The sequence below is a fragment of the Gopherus flavomarginatus genome, chromosome 1 (genome assembly GCF_025201925.1).
Source record: "Gopherus flavomarginatus isolate rGopFla2 chromosome 1, rGopFla2.mat.asm, whole genome shotgun sequence".
Classification (NCBI taxonomy): Eukaryota; Metazoa; Chordata; order Testudines; family Testudinidae; genus Gopherus; species Gopherus flavomarginatus.
This window is the reverse complement of record NC_066617.1, coordinates 258,979,956-259,002,241: the sequence shown is the minus strand read 5'-3', so window position 1 is coordinate 259,002,241 and position 22,286 is coordinate 258,979,956. Positions and strand designations below refer to the sequence as shown.

The window sequence follows — 22,286 nt, the reverse complement described above, 5'->3', positions numbered from 1 at the left end:
AATAAATGAAGACTTGGCACAGCACTTCTGAAAGGTTGCTGAACCCTGGTCTATATCTTTCTCTAGAGACTAGCTTGTCTCAGTGTTGACTGGTTTTAGGATGGCCAGAGACCAGTCAAAAGATTCGTCTCCCTACCCAAATCTATCATTGGGGTTTAAGATCACCCAAAATAAAAACTGACAAGGGATTGTAGGAGTAAAACGCAGGTAAGTTTATTAGGAACAAGATCAGTAAATGGGGTATGCTATAAAGGACCCCCAACACAGTTAAACAAGGTAAACAGGTAAAGATGACACTATATTACTAACTGTGACCAAAAAGAGTTTACACTCTTCTCAAGACAGGTCACGGATAAGGGGTATGGAGGACTTAAAAGGTCTCTACCATTTCTTGAAGCTTGTGTCTGGAGCCTCTTGACCTCATGACACAGATTGGGTCTGGAACACACCAGGTGACTCAGCAGAATGAGGAGTGGACCTCAGCCAACAGGTAAGTGGTAACTCTGCTTGATGCTGGTGATTCTTCTTCCTCCACCCCTGCGTTGTCATGGGTGCAAGTAAGATCCAGATGAGAGGGTGGCAGCTAACAGCTCACCCTTGCCTGCAAGTGTGTTAAACTCTCCCACAACCCCAAGGTGCTGTGCTCTGGCTTACGCACCTGAGTAGAACACACGGCTGTGATCCAGCACTCTGCCACTCAGATGGGCAGCAGCTTCTCTCTGATGTGCTGACCCTTATAAGCCCTGCCGTTACTGGGCAGATCACATGTCACATGGTTTCCCGCCTTTCGGTAGATAGGGCGGGAAACTATACCTAAGGAGGGTGAAGAAAGGCAGCCAAGATAGATTCCTAGTTGTTGTCAGGAATTCAAGATGGCGTGTGGGTATTAACAACCAGAACAGAAATTCTCACCCTACACCAGAAGGAGAGTGGAAATAAATGATTGGTTTATTCAGCTGTCAACAGTGTTGTCATTTTTTCTTCAGGGCACAAGCACAGTTCCTGTACTGCAACCTCAGTGTTCAACTGTCAGTTACAAGTAGCCAGGCCGCTCACTATACAAATCGATTCCCAGGCACAGCACGAAGACTGAGCTGCTCTTTTTCAAAGCCACGTCTCTTTCATAATTTCTCCCCATCTTACATATTCCATCTGCCCTGTGCAGCCTCGTTCGTGTCAGCTCTCATAGAAAATAGACAACAGTTTATGTCTGATTAGATAGTTGCAGGCTTTGTTTGTCTTCATTTCTCATGCTTCTTCCTTGATTTTCTCATAAGGATTATTACAAGACGATTACTGTATGTGTCTTTATTATTCTAATCTTGCCTCATGCAACCCTCAGTGGTACAGATAAGCAACCCAGATAATAAGCAAAGAATCATTATTAAGGAACATCTATGTTATTCATGACAGCAACCTGCTGTGATTTCCAGTTACAAACACTATCTATATACTGTATAATGTGTATCACAGAAAAGACTATAAAAGAAAACCTGATATGAGACAATATAGTGCCTAAATTGCACTTGGGCTTTTGTTGTGTTCTGCAGATATGTCTGCTTGATGCAGGAGGCAGTTCAGCTGGAATATATTGGCAGGGTCTTATTGGGAAGTTTGGCCCACAGACACCTGCACTGTGCCTTTTCTTTACACGAAGGAAGGATCTCCGTCACCAGGCCTAGAAATCCAGATCTTTTAATGAGCATTAAATTCACATGATTTAATTTTAAAGATTTATAGGGACTCAAATATTCTGGCTTGGTCCTGTAATCAGATTAAACACTGCTGCTTCTTGGTAATGATCAGTGGCTTCTGAAGTGTCATGCAGTGTTATTTTGCTCAACTCACCCTAGGAACTGTTGGGAAATAGCAAATGGAATCAGCTTCTCACCTTTTTCAGCTGCTCCTTGACTAAGTTCTCCCACCTTTCTGCCAGGACTAAGGTGGGCTCAGATTCCCTTCCATGCTCGGTGTAGTACTGGACAATGCAGCATGCACCCTGCGGGGGTGGGGGACGGGTGTTGCACCTTCTTGTGATGAAAATGCCCTGCCTTAGCCAAACTTGCAGACAGGATACTGCATTCCTGATTTGTTCCTATATGGCAGCTATCCTTAGGTTTGCCTTCATTTTAAAATATTTTTCAAAGTGATCTGGGATGCTTCAATTCTTGACTGTGCAACATGAGACATGTTACCAGGGTTTGATTTTCAGAGAGCAGTTGCTTAACACTTTATGAAAATCAGGCCCCTTTAAAATAGCTCAAGTTGGGCACCCAAAACCACTAGTCAAACCTGAACATATAACCCCTAATCTCTAAAACACACATTTGTAGAGATGAGCAATACAATACAACATTTATTTTCATGCACAGGTTTTACTATTTCTATACACTCCCTCTGGTGGCAAGTTTCTGCTGTTCAGTTCTACACGTCATCAAAGCTCTGCTGTAGCTTTTGCCGGCCAGCCAAGGTGCCTACCATTTTACATATTCCTCCAGGTACCTACAGTGCAATAAGATATAAGTAGTGGTAGAACCAACAAGGACAAACCAAGGAAAGCCATTTGAGGTGCATAATAGTTCAAAAATCCTACCAGGCCCTTCAGGTCGTACAGCAACCATAGAATCAGCTGCTTGTTATTTTCGTATTTGACAGAGAGGAAGTCTTTTACATGATAACAAAGCAGTAATCAAGCAATGACTCTTCTATGCTAAAAACGCTCATCGTGGAGTGAAAAATACTTAGTTCCATAAATTGGGATGTTTGCATAAGTGAAAAAGACAAATAGAATTCGAGGATGTTATGCATTTCAAAGATATTATGGAAAGTGAACTAGTTAAACTAGATTTCTAAGATAGCCGGCATTTACTTTCAGTGTCCCATAGCATCCCAGCTAGAACCCTAAGGATCCCTACACTTCCCGCTGCATCTCCTTAATCACCAGAACAAGTCACTTTTTTTAAGAGATGCTCTTCCAGAGTGCAATCACTGTCAGAAATATTGTATGTAAGACATGGGAGATAACTGTCCTGCTCTAGGCAGCACCAGTGAGTTCTCAGCTGCAGTACTGTGTCCAGTTCTGGGCACCACCCGTTAGAAAAAATGTGAACAAATTGGAGAGAGTCCAGAGAAGAGCAACAAAAATGATAACAAGCTTAAAAAAACTGACCTATTAGGAAATGGGTATGTTTAGTCTTGAGAAAAGAAGACTGAGGGGGGGACCAGATAACAATCTTCAAACATGTGAAGGGCTGTTATAAAGAGGACAGTGATCAATTATTCTTCTTGTCCACTGATGATAGGACAAGAAGTAATGGGCTTAATCTGCAACAAGGGAGATTTAGGTTAGATATTAGGAAAAACTTTCTAACTGTAAGGATAGTTAAGCGCTGGAATAGGCTTATAGGCTTCCAAGAGAGATGGGAGAATCTCCACAATTGGAGGTTTTTAAGAACTGGCCAAACAGACACCTGTCAAGGATGGTCTAGATTTAATTGATCCTGCCTCTTCACAGGGGTGGGATTTGATGACTTCCTGAAGCCCCTTCCAGCCCTGTATTTCTATGAATCTATTATTCTTTTTGCTAGTTTCACCTCCATTTACTTGCAGCATGCTATATAAATTAGACCACAAGATGGAGCTTTTTCACCGTGGCCAGTGAAGAGCTCCAGGATTTGACTGATACCATGATTGGCCTAGAGAAGGGTGTTCTACTGAGCTACTGAAACAGCACATACCTCTTGGTATCTGTTGCTTGTAGAAGGGAGGGGGAGGGGAAATAAGCTGGATATGCATATTAGATTTTTATGTGTTTTTGCTCTAGTGAAACTGGCTTACTATGTGCTCATACACTATATGTAGTTTACTGATGCTAGATGCTGGGGCTTGCATGTGGATTTTATTATGCTTTAAGAGTACAGGACATGAATGCTTTGTAAGATGCTGGAAAAAAACAGGCTGGCTGAATCTTCTACTTACCACCACTCCCTGCACTAAACACCATGTGATCACTCTCATAGACTTTAAGGTCAGATGGGACCATCGTGATCATCTAGTTTGACCTCCTGCACATTGCCACGGAACCTCGTCCACTCACACCTGTAATAGACCCATAATCTCTGGCTGAGTTACTGAAGTCCTCAAATCATGGTTTAAAGACTTCAAGTTACAGAAAATCCACCATTCATACTAGTTTAAACCTGTGAGTGATCCATGCCCCAAACTGCAGAGGGGAAAATTCCTTCCCGACCCCAAATATAGTGATCAGTTAGATCCTGAGCATATGAGCAAGACTCCTGAGACAGACACTTGGGAAAGAATTCTCTGTAGTACCTCACAGCCCTCCCCATCTAGTGTCCTATCACTGGCTGCTGGATATATTTGCTGCTAGCAGTCGCAGATCAGCTACACACCATTGTAGGCAGTCTCGTCATATCATCCCCTCCATAAATTTATCAAGCTCAGTCTTGAAACAAATTAGGTTTTTTGCCCCCACTGCTCCCCTTGGAAGGCTGTTCCAGAACTTCACTCCTCTGATGGTTAGAAACTTTTGTCTAATCTCAAGCCTAAACTTGTTGATGGCCAGTTTATAGCCACTTGTTCTGGGGTCCACACTGGCACTGAGCTTAAATAACTCCTCTCCCTTCCTGGTATTTATCCCTCTGATGTATTTATAGAGAGCAATCATATGTCCCCTCAGGCTTCTGTTGGTTAGGATAAACAAGCCAAGCTCTGAGTCTCCCCTCATAAAGTAGGTTTTCCATTCCTCAGATCATCCTAGTAGCCCTTCTCTGCACCTATTCCACTTTGAATTTTTCTTTCTTAGACATGGGAGGCCGGAATTGCACACAGTATACCAGATGAGGTCTCACCAGTGTCTTGTGTAATGGTACTAATACTTCCCTGTCTCCACTAGAAATACCTCACCAGATGCATCCTAGGACCAGAGGTGCTGGAACAATTTGTATAGTCAGGGTGCTGAGAACCTTTGAATCAAACTTAAACCCTATATATGATGGAAACTACTTCAAGGGAAGGGATGCAGTAGCAGGGCCACCCAGAGGGGGCGGCACATGGGGCAATTTGCTCCAGGTCCCAGGCCCCGCAGAGTTCCCCACAAAAGTTTTCAGGGGCCCTCACGAGAGTTTTCGGTGGTCTTCAGTGGCAGGTCCTTCAGTGCCGCCGAACACATCCAGAGCGAGTGAAGGACCCACTACCGAAGACTTGGAGTTTCTTCCGCTCCGGGTCTTTGGCGGCAATTCAGCAGCTGGTCCTTCACTCGCTCCGGGACACGCTGCTGAAGTGCCCCGAAGACCCAGAGCGGAAGGACCCCCGCTGCTGAAGACCCTAGACCCCCTGAATCCTCTGGGCGGGTCCTGTGTAGCAGCACCTATGCCTAGGGCTGCATTAACCTTTTTCGCAATCACATCTCACTGGCGGCTCATAGTTATCCTGCGATCAACCAATACACCCAAGTCTTTCTCATCCTCTGTCACTTCCAACTAAGTCCCCAGCTTATAGCAAAAATTCTTGTTGTTAGTCCCTAAATGCATGACCTTGCACTTTACACTGTTTAATTTAATCCCATTCCTATTACTCCAGTTTTCAAGGTCGTCCAGATCTTCTTGTATGGTATTCCAGTCCTCCTCTCAAGCCTAATTCTTTTACTCCAAGAGCCCCAACCTCTAGTTTAAAGTCATGCTTCTTGACTGCCTTCTTTTTCATGACCCTCAGTGTTCAATTAAAGCAAAGTTACAAAAACTCAAATCAATGCAAAATGCACCGGCGCATGAAAAAAATGTCATCATGTTTGCTTGGGGTCCTAACAAAAATAACTGCATATACAAATGAGGAAGACACTATTAACATTGGAAATTCTAAATTGTAACACATATGCAGGAATTGCTTTGCAGAAACCCTTCGCACTCTTCTTTCTTTTCATTTGCAAGAAGGTTGTGGTTTTGTGTATTTAGGTCTAAGTTGGGATTTTCAAAAGCAGCATAAGGGAATCAGACACCTAAATTCCATTTAAATCAATGAGGTCTGAGTACTTCATTCCCTTAGGTGAATATCTAATTCCCTTATGCCCTTTCAAAATCCCAGCCCTAGTGAACTATAGTAGAATATAAAACAATAACATTTTACAGTAGCAGTACTGCGTATGATTACATTAATAATTCAAATATAGAAAAGTAAACATCAGATGTGCTAACAAAAATAGCAAAAAAAATAATTACTTGTTTGGGCAAGGTGAGCAGCAATTCAAAAAAGGTTTAAGGGATCCCTGCCTACCACATGGCTGGAGGCAACAAGGGAAAAAACCTCTGGGCTTGTAGCCAGCAACTAAAAGTTGCTTTATTTTATGTCTTTTGTGTTCAAACAATAAATGGTGACCTGAGCCAAGGGCCTTAAGGGGAGTAGGTTTTGGTGTTCACTTCCCTTCCCAGGACAGTGATACAACCTCCTTTCCCCTGCCCGGCTTATATGTCGTTTTTGTTAAATACCTAGGCTGTTTTGACATTTCCTTAATAATTATTGATACTAAAAGATGTGGTTTACTTTACTGGGCCATCACACATTAGTTTGCAGTTGGTGCAAGTGTCTCCAGTGTTTTAAGGTTGCTTGTGGTAGATGACAGGGATGCTGGAACAATTTTCGTAGCAGGGGTGCCAAGAGCCATTGAACTAAACTGGAAACCCTATATATAATGGAAACCACTTCAAGCCAGGGGATGCAACACTCCTAGTTCCAGTACCTATGGCAGATGATCAATTGATGCTAATGGATTTATCACTTTTCTAGCCCATATACATTGAGGCACACAGAAATGCAAAAATCACCCCCTAAAAATTATCTACCCCACTAATATCTGACTTGTACTGAAAGGAAAGTGTCCAGAATACTGTGGTAGTGCTTCGGCAGCATCAAGAGAAGCAGACATGTAGGATACACACAGAGAGGGGTTGGGCTTCCTGGTACACATAGATAAAATTCCCTGTGCATTGCCCAAGTAACACTTTATCAATTTCCAGGCAGCTAGTAAAAGCTCCCTAATTCTGGTTGATGATTTTTCCAACCATATGAACTGCAGGTTTTTATTACAAAAAATAAACACTCATTTTTTATTAAAAAAAAATCCCCACTTCAGCCAGATATATCTGCAATTTTTAGACCCCAGCTAGAGAACAGGCAAACAGAGAACTTGCTATTCTAGTTTGATGTTGATTTTTTTTATGTTACAGTGCACTTTCCAACTAGGTCATGTAATACTGAATAATAATATCAATCATGCTTAGTTCAGTTCTAAGAAGCCTCTATGGCTGCTGGCTCAAAAAGTCTCCATGAAAGAAATTCTCCCCTGTGCAGAGGTCCAGTATTATACAACCCATAAATTCTACTTACTCCCAATTTTGTGGCTTTAAGGGGGGCACAGTTCTTTTATCTGGCCCTCTGCATGGGAAGGGGAAGATTTCACTCCATGAGCTTCTTGCTACCAGGAAGGCTAATGCGATGTCTTCAAGGAAAAATTTGAAATATCACCTTCTTTAGCTATCAGGGAGGGAACACTGTGTTCCATGTCACCTCTCAAAGCAGTGTCCCCTGCCTGCCCAGCCCAGCTGTCGTCTGTGTATCTGTGCTCTTCACACTGTCATCAAAGGGATTTGAATTTAGCATGCTGCCAGTCTGCTCATGTCATCATTCTCTTGGCTGGAGTCATAGAGGAGCATTCTGCCAATCTGGGAAACAAGCAACAACCAGACCACTATGTTAGACAGCGTCTAACATATTCAAAGGAATGTGGTGCAATGAACTGTGGGTAAGGAAGAGCTTATTTGCATAAACTCTGCCCTGTCTAAATTAGCTCTGCAACTTTCAGAAGCTTACTGCCACTTAAAGGATTGGGGTTTTAACTGGCTTTTCAGGCAGGCTGACCTTGGCTGTCAAAGAGCCAGGATCTGTGTACGGATGGCTGTGGATAACATTTAATGAATCAAAGCCCTTAGGAAGTGCCCTTTAAAGAAAGGCCTTTTTAATTAGAAAAGGCTTCTCTCCACAGTGCCCGACTTATGAAAACAAGGCAGATACGTTGGCACATGTGAGAGTTGACTTTATTATATTAATATCTACCTACCTACCACAGGGTGTTATGTGGCATTAACAGCAAGATTCCATTTTGCAGCTACATTCTGTTCAGCAGCTGGGCAGAAAGAAGGAAACATAACAAACCAATCCTATCTACCAAAGCAAAGCCTGGGACACGCAAACTTTACATAAAAGTTGCTATTACTGTCCACTCTGAACATCACATTCCACTGGCACGTTTCAGTGACATTAGCTGTTCATTATTATCAAGTTTCATATCGTACTATGGTAAACACTTGCTACACTTGACAGGAAAGCACGAGCATGATAAGACTTTCCAATGAGTAACTTTAATATCCATGGCAATGCCTGCCTTGGGCCTGTGTGCCCCTGATATGCCACAAAGGCAATTTAACCCCAATCCTGCAAAGTCCTGAACCCTTCCTGCAGCATTCTCAGCAGCTTGTTTTCATTGACCTGCTCAGCACCTTACAGGACTGGGCCCTTTGTGAGTACTTGTAGTTGCTACATTATGGCCCTTTGTGAACACAAGAGTAGCTATAGTGTGACATGCATGAGGAAATAACCTATTTCTACAAACACATATCAATATTGTACACACCCGAAAGTGTAAATATCTTGACAGAAGGTTCAATCAATATTTTCCCAATATTTATACCACAGAACATAAGCGCCCGACAGTAAATTATTTAACATATTGTCCTCTCAGGACTTTCCTGCAGATAAAGGAAGCATCTACCTTTCTGCACATTACCCTTGAAAATTATTCATGTTAGCAAGGATCAGCCTTTGCATTTACAGCTTTAAAGCTAGAACTTAAGTGGCCATTTCTGACCTAACAAAGCCTGACATTGTCTAAAGCCGTTCCTACAAGGAGTAGTAACAGCGTTTTATTAGAATGAGTAAATACAAAGGAAAGTTCATCCTCAAAATACCCTAGTTACAAACAAAACTGAGCATTTATCAAGGAGAGATTGGAGCAGGATTAAATTGTTGATGATCTCTCAGTCCCTCTCATAATAAATTGATGATTAATTTGATGATATATTTGCAGTGATCTTCTGGCCAGTGTTTAAGAAAGGGAAAAGAATCGCACCCTAAGAAATACGCATCAATATCCATGCAATTACAAAGTGATAATTTAATGTCTTGAACACTGATGGAAAAAAGAAAGATCTGATGACACAAATAATTGAGGTCATTAGTTTACCTGTAGAGATATTTCAGGTGTGATGTTTAAATGTATCACTTACTCTAACTATCATTGGTTTAAAAGATGAATTTAGAGGTCCTTCACTGTAACTTTCTGCTATGTATTTTGCTTGTGCTGCTGTTCTTGCGCAGTCCTGGAGTTCTGTTTTTCTGTCATTTGTTTGATCAGACCCTTGTCTCCTGGCCTTTCCTTCAGCAGCAACATTTTCATGCTTTGCTAAATCATTTGATGATAGTTTATGGTACTTCTTAAAGCCATGCTGGGTTTTCCCCTGTTCTACAGTATTTTTATCATGTTTGGATACATCATTGGATAGGGGTAATTTTTGGTAGTTATCGATGTTATGCCAAGTATTCTCCTCTAATGCTGAATCACTTTGATGCTTCATGAGATCACTTGGCAATGAAGCTTGATACTTCTCAAAGTCACACAAACTATTTTTCTTTCCTGAACTATTAGTTTCATACTTCTCCAGTTTACTTGAGGAGGATAACTGGTATTTCTCAACTTTGACATGTGGATTTTTCTTTTCTGTAGTACTAATTTCATGCTTCCTAAAATCATTTGATATTGGTATTTGTTGCTTCTTCTCTACTGCGGTATTTTTTCCATGTGTCACCAATTTATTTGATGTGGTTAATTGGTACTTTTCAGAGCTATGATGTTTATTCTTCTCTTTCACAGTGTTAGTTTCATGCTTTCTAAAATCATTTGATGTTGGTATTTGTTGCTTTTTCTCTACTGTGGTATTTTTTCCATGCTTGACCAATTTATTTGATGAGGTTAACTGGTACTTCTCAGAACTATGATGTTTATTATTCTCTTCCACAGTTTCAGTTTCATGCTTCACAAAATCATCCGACAATGGTGTTTGTTGTTGCTTCTCTACTGTAACATTATTTTCATGCTTAACCAATGAACTTGATGATGGTTTTTGATTCTTCTTAGGGTTACACAAGGTATCTGTCTCTACTGCAGCTTTCTTTCCATGCTTCTGTGGTGCATTTCTTGAGAGTAACTGGTACTCTTCAAAATTATGATTGGTACTCTTCTCTTGGACAGTTTTGCTTTCATGCTTCCCTATATTTCTTGATGAAGGCTTTTGGTAATTCTTAAAGTTACTCTGGATATTTCTTGCCTCTGCAGCATTATTTTCATGTTTCATTGATTCATGAGATGAGAACAGTTGGTATTTCTCAGTATTACAACAGGTGCTTTCCTCTTCTGTTGTGTCATATTCATTTTCCACTAAATCTCTTGTTGGCATTTGGTATTTGATGTTACACAAAGTATTTCTCGGTCCTGGAGTGTTTATTTTATTCTTTGATAAGGGTAATTGGCATGTCTCAAAACTAGAAGAATTCTTCTCTTTTGCATTATTATCCTTATGCTTTATAAAATCACCTGATGTCGGTATTTGCAACATCTCAGAGTTACACAAGGTATTTCTCTCTGTTGCAGTAGCATTCTTCTCTACCATCATATCATTTTCATGCTTCAAGCCATCATCTGATGACAGCATTTGGTACTCTTCATATTTATGTAAGTTATTTCTCTCACTTGCACTATTATTTTCATGTGTCACCATTTCATTTGAGGAAGGAAACTGGTTTTTCTCAAAGTTCTCACCTCTCTTCTCATTTTCATAATTCAGAGCATCATTTGGAATTGGCAGTTGGTCCTGCTCCAGATTACCCCAGGGTCTTGTTTTTACCACAGTATTATTTTCATGCTTCTCTGATCCATTTGGCGAGGGTAGTCGGTACTTTTCCCAGTTATTCAAGGGGATTCTCCCTACTGTGGTATTATTTTCAGGCTTCACCAGTGCATTTGATGAGGGTAATTGGGATTTCTCTATATTACTCAAGGGACTTATCTCTTCTGCAGTATTATTTTCATGCTTCCCCAGTTCATTTGGTGAGAGTAACTGATTTTTCTCAAAAACATGATGGATATTCTTCTCTTTGGCTGTATTATTTTCATGGTTTATGACATCACTTGATGATGGTGGTGTCTGGTAATTCTCACCATTATACTTAGTATTCTTTACTATAATATCATCTTTATGCTTCACAGACTCATTTGAAGAAGGTAATTGGTACTTACCAGAATTATGACAAGCCTTCTTATCTTCTACACTATAGGTTTCATCTTTCACCAAATCTTTTGATGATGGGATTGGGGGCTTTTCAATAGCATGCCAGATTCTTTGTTCTGCAGCACTGTTTTCATGCTTTGTTAAATAATTTGATGAGAATGATTGACGTGTCTCAGAATTAGGCCAGGGATTCTCATCTGCAATGTCACTTTCATGCTTCATGAAATACTTTGATGGCATTTGATAAGTCTCCAGATGACACACGGTACTCCTTTCTCTGGCAGTATTGTTTTCCTGACTTGCCATTTCATTTGATGAGGATAACTGGTCCTTCCCAAAATTATCTTCTGGAATATAACACCTGTGCTTCATTAAATAACTTGACAATGGCCCTTGGTCCTTTTCAAAATCAGAGCAGATATGCTTTCCTTCTACAATACCATTTTTTTCCTTCTTTGAATCATTTGATGAGTGTACTTGGTATGTCTGATTCATAGTCGGATTTGATACATTAGTGCTGAAATTATCAATGTTATTTTGTTGGCTAAGCATTTGATGTGGCTGTGATTCCTGGGTTATTTGTTCAGTTTGCATTTGACAATCAGACAGCCTGTTTGGGTTTATGGCTGGTTCCTCTTCTTGCTTAGCTGTGATTTTGCAATCATTTTTTCTAGAACTAGGAAATATTTCCTGTTTATAGTGAAATTTCTCCCTTTCTCCAGCTGCTTTGGAACGTTTGCCTTTAAAATCTGATGCATTTTCTTGCCTGGGCATCAGCGGTGGCATTTTGTCAGTAACTGGTATTTTGACAGTTAACTGCAGGTCATCACTTGGAGGCACTACATTCTGAGATGCCTGAACTACTGGGGAGCAAAACCGTGGAATACTTTCCGACAGTTTCTCCTCCGGGAAACATTTTTGGCTTGTGAAGAGAGGATCTTTTTCTGACTCTGAGAAAACTATTTCTGTCTCCTTTGAACTGCATGCATTCACTGTTATTTTAGGAATATCAACCTCTTTAATATCCTGGGGATTGTGTGCACTGGATCCTTCAGCTATACCAGAATAAGGCAAGTTAGTAGATGGATTGTCTTCACTAACATTTTGAGCAGCTTTATTATCCCCTAATGAAGATGTATCAAATCCAGCTAATGTGCTCTTCCCCTTGTGAGATAATGTGGGTTTAGATAATGTAGGAATGCTGTCTGCAAGGGCTTTATTTTTACAGAAAGTAGAAGAGCAGTCTAGATTAGGAAGAAAACCAAGTCCTTGGTTTGTGGAATCTATTTTAGTCTCTGCGCTGTCTTTGTTGTCAGTCATGACCTTGGGCATTACACATTGTACAGTTTGCATCTGTCCTTTGTACTCTCTGTCTTGTGCTCTATTTTCTAGCATTTCATTCTTACCAGGCTTAATATCATGTTTGTTGTCAGAGTCACTCACTTCTCCCATTTGAGTGCCAAGATCAAAAGGCTGATTACTATCAGTGTTGTTTGTCCACCAGCTCCAAGGATGGCTAATTTCAGTCACAACACTGAATCTAGGCATTGGAGCCATTGTACACACTAAATACTGGGACCGAGGGCTATTTAGAACTGTGGCTGTTACAGTGTGGAGCACTGTGACCTCTGGTTTGTGAATAGGTGTTCTACTTGGGGCCTTTGTATTTTTCTTACCTTTGCGCAACAGCAATGTTTTCGCCTCTGTGGCTGAACAAACAGAACTTGCCTGTTCAAACTTTTCCTTCAGTTTGGAGAAAACAGAATTCCTGCTGATTATTTTTGGCAAATTGCTGTTTGGCTCTTTCTTTTTCCAGACAGAAGCATTCTCCTTAGTTTCTTTCTCCCCTGCAGCTAAAAATTTCTTCAGAATGTTTTTCACTGTATTTTTCCCACTCAGACCATTCCACTTGACCCTCTCATTGGGCATTATCTTTTTGTTCTCTTCTGGTGCTTGACCACTTCCTTTTTTCTCCTTATTTTTGTCTAATTTGTTAACAGTGGCATTTAGACAGCCCCTGTTTACCCACTGCTTTTCTTTAATGATTAGTTTGCCAACTTCTCTTGTCTTCTTTATGTAAGGTTCATGATTGTTATTCATGAACTTGGATTGCAAAAGCTGGAATCTTGTGGGGCGCTTGCTCTTGTCTGCACTTTGGCATTCAGGATTACAAATCACCTTGCTTCCTTTGCCTTCTGCCCATTTTGCCTTCTTCCTCGGCATCTGTGGGTCGCAGGCTGCGAGGTCTGTGATGTAAAGCAGCAGGCTGCTGAGGACAGCAAAAGCCCCTGGTTCTGTTGCCATCCTATTTAGCTTCTTCTTCAGCACCATGGGATCTATCAGCAGCTTATCATCACAAAACTTTGTACATTTAGTGCTGCATAAAAGAAAATGAATGCTCTTTTGAAGTCATCAGTATTGCCTCTACTTCCTTACTCTGTATAACTTTTATTTTATTTATTAACAGATCCTTTCTTTTATAACAGAAATCTTCTAAAACTTGTTTTAGAACTTAAATCAAGATAAACTTGGTATTACACACACATACACAATTAGAAATTGGTCTATGGAAGTCCCTACAGCTGTACTGACCAGACCCACTACCAGTCACTTTCTTCTTATCTTATTATTTTTAATTACATGTATAGTGCATTAAACAGAATACCTTAACTTACAGTTCTTAACTGGGTCATAGTTAGTTGCCTGTTAACAGCATGCAAAATATTTTAGAAGCCTCACAAAGCATCTTGTGGTGTGTGTGTGTGTATGCAGGTTTTTAATAACAATCCTACACTGTGCAGCCTGCAATTTCTCCTGTATTTTGTGACAATTGTTTAAAAATTTGGGTAGCAGTGGACAGTAACTGGAAAATAGTCATGCGAATAAACAACACTAACAATGGTGAACAAAGCTCATCTGTGCCATTCCTCACTCTCTTTAAATTCTATTGTCCCTGATACACAAGTGTTACCAAACATTTCCACTCCTGCTAAACAATAAAGAAGATGAGAACACACTCGGTATGGAAATACAGCTGTGCCTCTGGCTTAACATAAAAACAAAATCTGAAGGCTGAAAAGTGTAGATCAGCCACAGACTCAGGTTTCGCTGAAGATACAATTTAGAAATTAGCAGGAACCTTTCCAGTTAAGGAGGAGTCTAATCTAATCTGGGACATTTGGCATGTGGGAAATGCCTCCTTAAATCTATTTTCCAAAAGGATCACACCAATGACAAGTAGGACAGCACTAGAGATAGAGCACTTTATGTAATGACAGCCATGGCAATGTCACTTGACTACTGCATCCTTTATTTAACCTGGAGCAGGAAGTCTGGCATGCTGTCTCTACAGTTCAGTTTGGAGAATTAGGCCTTCAGAGAGTCGAGGACTTAAAAAATGGTGCTGATTGGTTACTAAATAAAATACAGAACTTGGTGCAAAAGCTGCAGAGTGAAGTCAATAACATAAGACAGTGCTTTGGAAAAAACCACAAGAGGTGTCAGCTTTCTAGCACCCATGAGAAAATGGATTACTTTAATGTGCAATAAAATAGTGTTGTGGATGGAATCCAGCCAACACACCAGGAGAAGATTCAGAGTATTCATTTTTATGTCCTCCTCATTTATGAGCAGAAGTGGGACAACAAATTCTGTAAACTAAACCTGATGTACACTAATAAGATGCATAACTAGAATGAAGAGAGGTTGCAAAACTGTTCACATTTTATGTAGTATCAGTCTTCATAACTGTATTCTTATAGGGCCAGATCCTGCCATTCTTACTGATAGCAGGTTTGTACATCATTGATTTCAATGGGAAATTAAAACCAAACCTATGTAGTGATTTTAATAGGGCTACCTGCAGATTATGGAACTGCTAATTGTCAAAAAGGGTGGCAAAATCTGGCTTTCAGATGGCTACATTTCAAGTATACAGAAGAGAAGGCACTTAAAAATCACATACAAAGCATGAGATTAAGCTGATGGATCTAACAGGTTCTATTTATAATGACCTTCTGGGTATTTTAAAAGACCAAAACAGATTTTGACAACTGGCTGATGTCTGTATAACAAACAACTAGGCTCTGGGTTTCAACTGTGAATGACTACATTTCACCATAGCACAGGTGCCCTCCCCATACACAGTACATGGTAACACAGATTAAATACCCCTTCACGTAAGCAGTAACACACACAAGGACAGAAATATAATGAAGCCAGTTCTGATGTCATATTGAGAGTTCCATTTGTTACAACTGGTGTTAATTTCAGAAGGATGCCCTCATTGGCTATCATTAGATTGCAGTTCCCCTTCCTGTTATGGATAAGGGCATCTAAGGCAGGAGGAGATTAAGTAAAGTTACTCTTTTAAAAGCATATTTTTTTGGATTGCAATGGGCAGAGAAAGCCAAATGTTCAATGTATTTCAGTCAAGAGCTCTGATGGATTTATAATTTTGAAAACTCTGTTATCATGACATTTGAGTTGATTGTTACCAGTTTAGTTTGAATTTTTTTGTGAGAATTAAGGAATAAAAGAAACTCTTTCCCACTTACTCTAGCCCTACCCTATTTTTCTGTCCATCTCACCTCTGACTGCAAGCTTGCCAGGGTAGCGGCTGTTCCTTATTCTCTCTAAAAAGTTACTACCATACTGTGGACATTCCCATAAACTATAATAAAGTAAAGCTGACCTGGCTTCCACTAACATCAATAGCAAAACCCCAATTGACTGCAATCGGAACAGGATCAGATCCTCTTGTTATTGGAGTTCATTAAAATAGCATTAATCAATCATTTGAGGACTGTGACACAATGATCATTAGGTGGTAAAATAAACAATAGTGATGTCTATTGAGGGTTTACCCATAAGTCAAATCAATAGGATGTATTCTAGAGTATTTTCGTTAGGGTGCATTTTCAGGAATATTACACTGTTTTATAAGTACACAACATTATTTTGTGTATGTCCTATATCAGAATGTCTGGTCTATATTCATCAGCTAGTAACAGAAAATGAACAAGAGCTACTCTACCTATTCAGGGCATGTGAAGTTTTTCCAAGATGATCTCACCCACAAACGAGCATTACAATGTATTTGTGAAAAAAATCTGCTCTCTCGAATGACCATGTACCATGAAATATAAATCCTGGGTTCTCTATGTGAAGCTATTTCTCTAAAATAAACACAGATGTGTGGGGACATGGGGGAATGTTGATACTATTGTTACAGCATTAAAAAAACCCAATGCATTTCCTAAGGGAGAGTCTACTGCATGAAGTCCTGCAGGGAAATCTTGACCACATTGAATGGGAGTTTTGACCTTGATTCCAATGGGGTCAAGATTTCATCCCTAATATTATCCCAGTGCCTGTTCTTCACTCCTTAGACTATAACCACCTGTCATTATAGCTGAGAAGAACTGGGCAGAATGGTCCCTTTGGGCTGTTGTGCATAGTGGGAGTCTGTTAACACCATTTCATAAACAGTCAGAAGGTTCTCTGTTGAGAATTGCAAGGCACTCCCCCAGGCTATGAGCTAGGCCAGGGAATGAGGTAATAGCATTCTGGAACTGGAACCTGGAACTCCCCCACTGCAGTGGGCAGCACTAACGCATACAGTAGAACGTCAGAGTTACGAACACCTCGGGAATGGAGGTTGTTCATAACTCTGAACAAAACGCCATGCTTGTTCTTTCAAAAGTTTACAAGTGAACATTAACTTAATACAGTTTTTAAACTTTACTATACAGAAGAAAAATATTGCTTTCCCTTTATTTATTTTTAGTAATTTATGTTTAATACAATACTGTACTCTGTGGTGTGTGTGTGTGCGTGTGTGTGTGCTGCTGCCTGATTGCATACTTTTGGTTCCAAATGAGGTGTGTGATTGACTGGTCAGTTCTTAACCCTGGTGTTTGTAACTCTGAGGCTCTACTGTAACAGGCTTCTCTTCCCTCTCCCCAAAAGCCATTTTTTAAAATTATGCAGCCATCTACCTTAAGAGATCTAGATAAGCTATTTTCTGGATACTTTTGTCTTAACTACATGATTTTAAATGTCAGAATGGGCTGATCACATGTATGTCCAGGTGATCTAAGACCAGTTTCAAAAGATCTTGTTCGTTTGCTTATTTTAAATGAACCCCACCCACTCAGCAATAATATATTTTCAAGAGGCAAGCAGGGAATTTACTAATTTATGCATAGTTGTTTGCAGTGGTGTTATAGCTATGTTGGTCCTAGGACAGGAATGACACAAGATGGTGAAGTAGTAGTTTGTGTTGGTAAGCTTTTGAGCTACACAGAGCTCTTCTTCAGATCTGGGAAAGGTACTCAGAATGTTGCTGCTAAATACAAGGTGAAACAGATTGCTAAGCATAAGGAGTTAACACATTGCAAGAAACCATTCAAAATGAAGTTGGCAATTAACACCTCTGCAATCATAGGACAAAGGTTAGTTAATAGTTTATAGATTGTTGTAATAAGACATATACTTCATGTGTCAGTATATTTATGCCTGTATCTGTAATTTTCACTCCATGCATCTGAAGAAGTGGTTTTTTTTACCCACGAAAGCTTATGCCCAAATAAATCTGTTAGTCTTTACGTTGCCACGGGACTCCTCGTTGTTTTTGTGGATACAGACCAACACAGCCACCCCTCTGACACAAGATATGTACTAGTATCTCTATTGTATCCATGATTTCTGGTGTCTATCAGAGTTATGAATTTAAGCTCCCAGGCTCACCTCTTGAAGGTGTTGTGCCAGTTTACTTTGAGGACGTAGACTGAGAGGTCAGATATGGAGATATTATTTTATGACAAGAGTTCACTCATGGGTAATGTTTTTGTCTTTTATAATTTTTCTGTATGAGTTCATTTGAGAGCATAGAGATTGTCTGGTTTTACCCCTACAGTGATTGTTAGGGCATCTGATGCACTAGATGAGGTATACCACATGTTGCAATAGGTACGTGTAGTACCCATGGATTTTGAAAGGTTCCTATGGGGGATATTGAACATTGTAGCAGTGGGAATATGGCTACGGGTTTTGCATCTATTCTGGAAGGGTGTGGGGCCGCTCTGAGTTGGTGTGTCCTCGTCTGTGGGGATCTTGCTTCTGACGATGAGTTTGGCAAAGTTGGGGGGTTGTTTGAAGGCCAGAAAAGGGGGCTTGGTAAAGATTTCTCTCAAGATGTGATCCCCATCAAGTCTGGGTTGTAATTGTTTAATGATACCTCATATGGCTTCCAGTGTGGGGTGATAGGTGACAGCTAGGGGTGTGTGGTCAGTGGACTTTTTTTCTGTATTGAAGCAGGTTCTCTCGGGAAATTAGGATGACCCATTCCATGATGTGATCTAGTTCTCTGGTGGAGTGTCCTTATATGGTGAAGGTGGTTTTATATGTGTTAAAGTGTATATCCTGGACTTTCTCCTCAGAGCACGTTCTGTGGTATTTGAGTGCCTGGCTGTAGATACTAGATTTCTTGGTGTGTTTGGGGTGGTTGCTGGATCTGTGATGGTAAGTGTGGTGATGTGAGGGTTTCTTGTATATAGTTATCTGTGAAGTTTCTTGCAACACAAGTTAACTCCTTATGCTTACCTATCTGTTCCACCTGGTCTTTAGGTGTGACACACTGATTACCTTTCCCTTATCTAAAGAAGAGTACACCAAGTGTAAGCTCAAAAGCTTGTCTCTCTCACCATCAGAAGTTGGTCCAATAAAAGATATTACCTCCCACACCTTATCTTTCTTATTTATTCACAGGCACTTCTGTGACACACATCACTGTACTATCTGAGTACCAAAAGCCTGATACACTAGCAGGCTGAAATCCAATCTAATCCCAGTGACTGGGTTAGCCCCGTGAAAACCTTCGTAGCACACACTGTCATGTCACAGACCTGAGGATGGTCAGACCCTGTGCCTGTGGGGGCAAAGGAGATGTGTTCAGTACCTGAGCAAGAAGAGCTGCTGGAGGTAGGCCGGGGAAAGGGAGCTCACACCAATGTGTTTACTAACCCGATGAACAACCCCTGGATCCTGGCCCCTTCTTGCCTCTGTGCTGGGATTGTGGGGGTTTCTGGAGCCCTAGACCAGCAGTAGTGCCTATGCAGTCCTGCAGAGGGAAGGTGGTTTCCAACAAACATACAAGTTAGAGGCTTGGCGAGCTTTCCTTTTACCATCAGTAGGTGGGTGCTAGGCGTTGCCCTTTTTAGGGCTCTTCAGCCCATACTAAACCATTCAGTCTCGCTGGTTAGCATGCAGTAGGAGCACCACGGTTTGCCAGCGCTGCAAGGGAAGGCTTGCATTAACAACAACAACAACAGTGTATCCACGTCTTGTTAACAACAACAACAACAACACAGAACTTTTATGAAATATTCACAGCAGATTTTGTCAAAACCTTTTGTAAAAAGAAACAAACTAATTCTTGGCACTCAACTACTTGGGTTTCCATTAAGGCATTATTATGCCAATGTGTCTCAGAGTGGACTAGCCAAGCAGAGAGTACAGAACAGGGGCAATGCAAGTTCCCCCCATGCTGCCTTGCTGACATGGCAGGACTGCAGGGGTACAAATGGTTTCATTTTCTCAAAGAGGTGCTCAGCTTTTACGAGGTCAAGTAAAGCTGCATTAGACAGAGTGAAACTGTCATCCTAACTAAAGAAGGCTTCTACTTAGCTCCTTTGCATGACAAGTATTTCCTGCTGCACTGTTCCATTCTTCACACTCTACACTGTAGGCAGCCCTAGCCAGGGTCATCAAGTGAGTGCTACAACAGCTCCAGCCTGGGCAGCCAATCATGACAAGTTGTTTTACTATGAGCTGCATGATTGGTCACCCCCAGGGTCGGCTCCAGGGTTTTTGCCACCCCAAGCGGTGAAAAAAGAAGAAGCCGCGATTGCAATCGGCGGTAGCTCCACCGCGCTGCTTTCTTCTTTGGCGGCAAGTCCTTCCCTTCGAGAGGGACAAGGAACCCACCACCGAATTGCCGCCCAAGAGCCCAACGTGCCGCCCCTTCCCCTTGGCCACCCCAAGCAGCTGCTTGTTCTGCTGGTGCCTGGAGCCAGCCCTGGTCATCCCATCGACCCACATTAAAATCTCACTGCCTGGCTGAAGGTGGCTATAGGTGGGGGAGAAAGAACACCTGGCAGGAGCTATGCTGCTTCTCAAGCTCACTTGCCCCTATTAGAAAGCTTTTCCTACCTGCTCACACAGCAATGTTCAGACAGACAGGCCTGGCCATATGGTTTGTAACTGCTACATGTGATTTAAGTTCTGATAAATTAGGTCATTTGCATCCTATTTGCACTAGCCGGTTGTATTTTCTTTTCTCTACACTGGGTAATGTTAAGTTATTGTCTTGTCATGAGTACTCAGTGAGTTGGGCTCTTGTTTCAGCATCTTTTTCTTAGTGCTAGCAAGTTTTAATACATCGAGTGGAGAGAGGCTTCAATAGTAACACTGGTTCAAAGTTTGTTGGGAAAGGTGGTTGGTGTTTGGTTACTGGGAAATGAAGTTTACTCAGTACCACAAGATAAGCCCACTTATAGAAGTTTCCAGGAGTTGACTACCAGCAGCTCTAACTTAGTGTTAGTTGAATCTTGATTTGAATCAGATGGCCATGACAGGGGGGCAGAAAGGTTGTTTTAGTCTTGGGACCACATGTAGTATCTTGAGGTCACCTGGTTTTGCGTATAATTTGGTTCAAGGAATAGCCTACAGTAAGGGAAAGCAACAACAGTGTTCCTTTGCAGTAGTGGGTACTCTTATTCACGCTGATGTTTAAACCTTGTTACGTCTTTAACAAAGTGGTGGCCAATGGCCTATTTTCCCCTATAACTGTGGAAACAATGTTTTGTTAGTATTTGCCTGCTTTATAGCTTCTGTCTATGTGAACCATCTTTGTAAAATTAGATTTGCTCTTCTGTCTCTGAAATTAAATTTGGTCATGAATGTAAGGTAAGATGAATAATGGGATAGCTTTGATACATTCTGGAAGAACAATATTGACAATTGTTAACTTAAAAAACACAGCAACCATATGTTTAGTTCAACTTTTCAAAGTCTAATGATGAGTCTTTGTGGAATGATGATTCTTTTTCCGCTGGAGATTTTTTCCTGGGTAAAGGAAAAGTTAGATATACAAGAGAAAATCGTACCTTATGAGAACTACATTCTTCTCTCTTCTTAATTGCTGAATTTATTATGGGGAATGCTAGAGGCATCATGAACTAGAAAGAACGTTTTCAGAAAGTCTTGACGTTTTCTTGTATAAAGTCATACGTTACTAACAAATATCCTTCTTTAAATGTTAACAAGTACTCAAAATGAGAAAGCAGCACATAGCAAAGATGCAAAGAGAGAGCATGCTAAAACAAGAACTCAATGTTGTTCATTGTGTAGCTCACATTTTAATAAAGAGATTGGCGTGTGGGCCATCTTCCTTACTAATCACAATGACATGGATCTCCTGCTCCCCTTTCTATCATATAACATCCCGATGGCAATTGCTTACATGGAAAAGCAATAGGAAAGTATTTATGTATTTTTAGCTGCCTTTTTAAATGCAAGTCAGCAGGTGGAAATAGAGAGGAGAAAACAGGACCATGAGACCAGTCAGCTCTTTGTGGACCATTAGAATGTTCTCTATGGACCACATGGAATCAATCATATGGGGCTAAATTCTGCTCTCAATTACTCCAGAATTAGTACTAGTATAATTCCACTAGTGAGAGTTATTCCAGATTTATGCCAGTATTACAGATCAGAATATGATTCACTAAGTTCTACTGTTCATTTTATTCAGATCAGAAACTAATTTTTAACTTGGCCATATAGTTAGTTGGTTTTCGGTTTTAAAAG

At 40.7% G+C, this 22,286-nt stretch overlaps 1 protein-coding gene across 4 annotated transcripts in view; it reads right to left on the bottom strand.

Moving 5' to 3' along the window:
* Nucleotides 1-927: 927 nt before the first annotated feature.
* The window catches only part of ADPRHL1 (ADP-ribosylhydrolase like 1), a 54,534-nt gene continuing 33,175 nt past the window's right edge, over nucleotides 928-22,286 (bottom strand). The window contains exons 8-9 of one of the 4 annotated variants that reach the window (XM_050946901.1): nucleotides 13,091-13,791; nucleotides 928-7,736 (exon numbers count right to left, since the gene is read on the bottom strand). In XM_050946901.1, the coding sequence (XP_050802858.1) occupies nucleotides 7,714-7,736; nucleotides 13,091-13,791 (724 nt within the window). In that variant the 3' untranslated portion in view covers nucleotides 928-7,713. The other 3 variants (XM_050946909.1, XM_050946919.1, XM_050946891.1) reach the window with 3 other exon arrangements.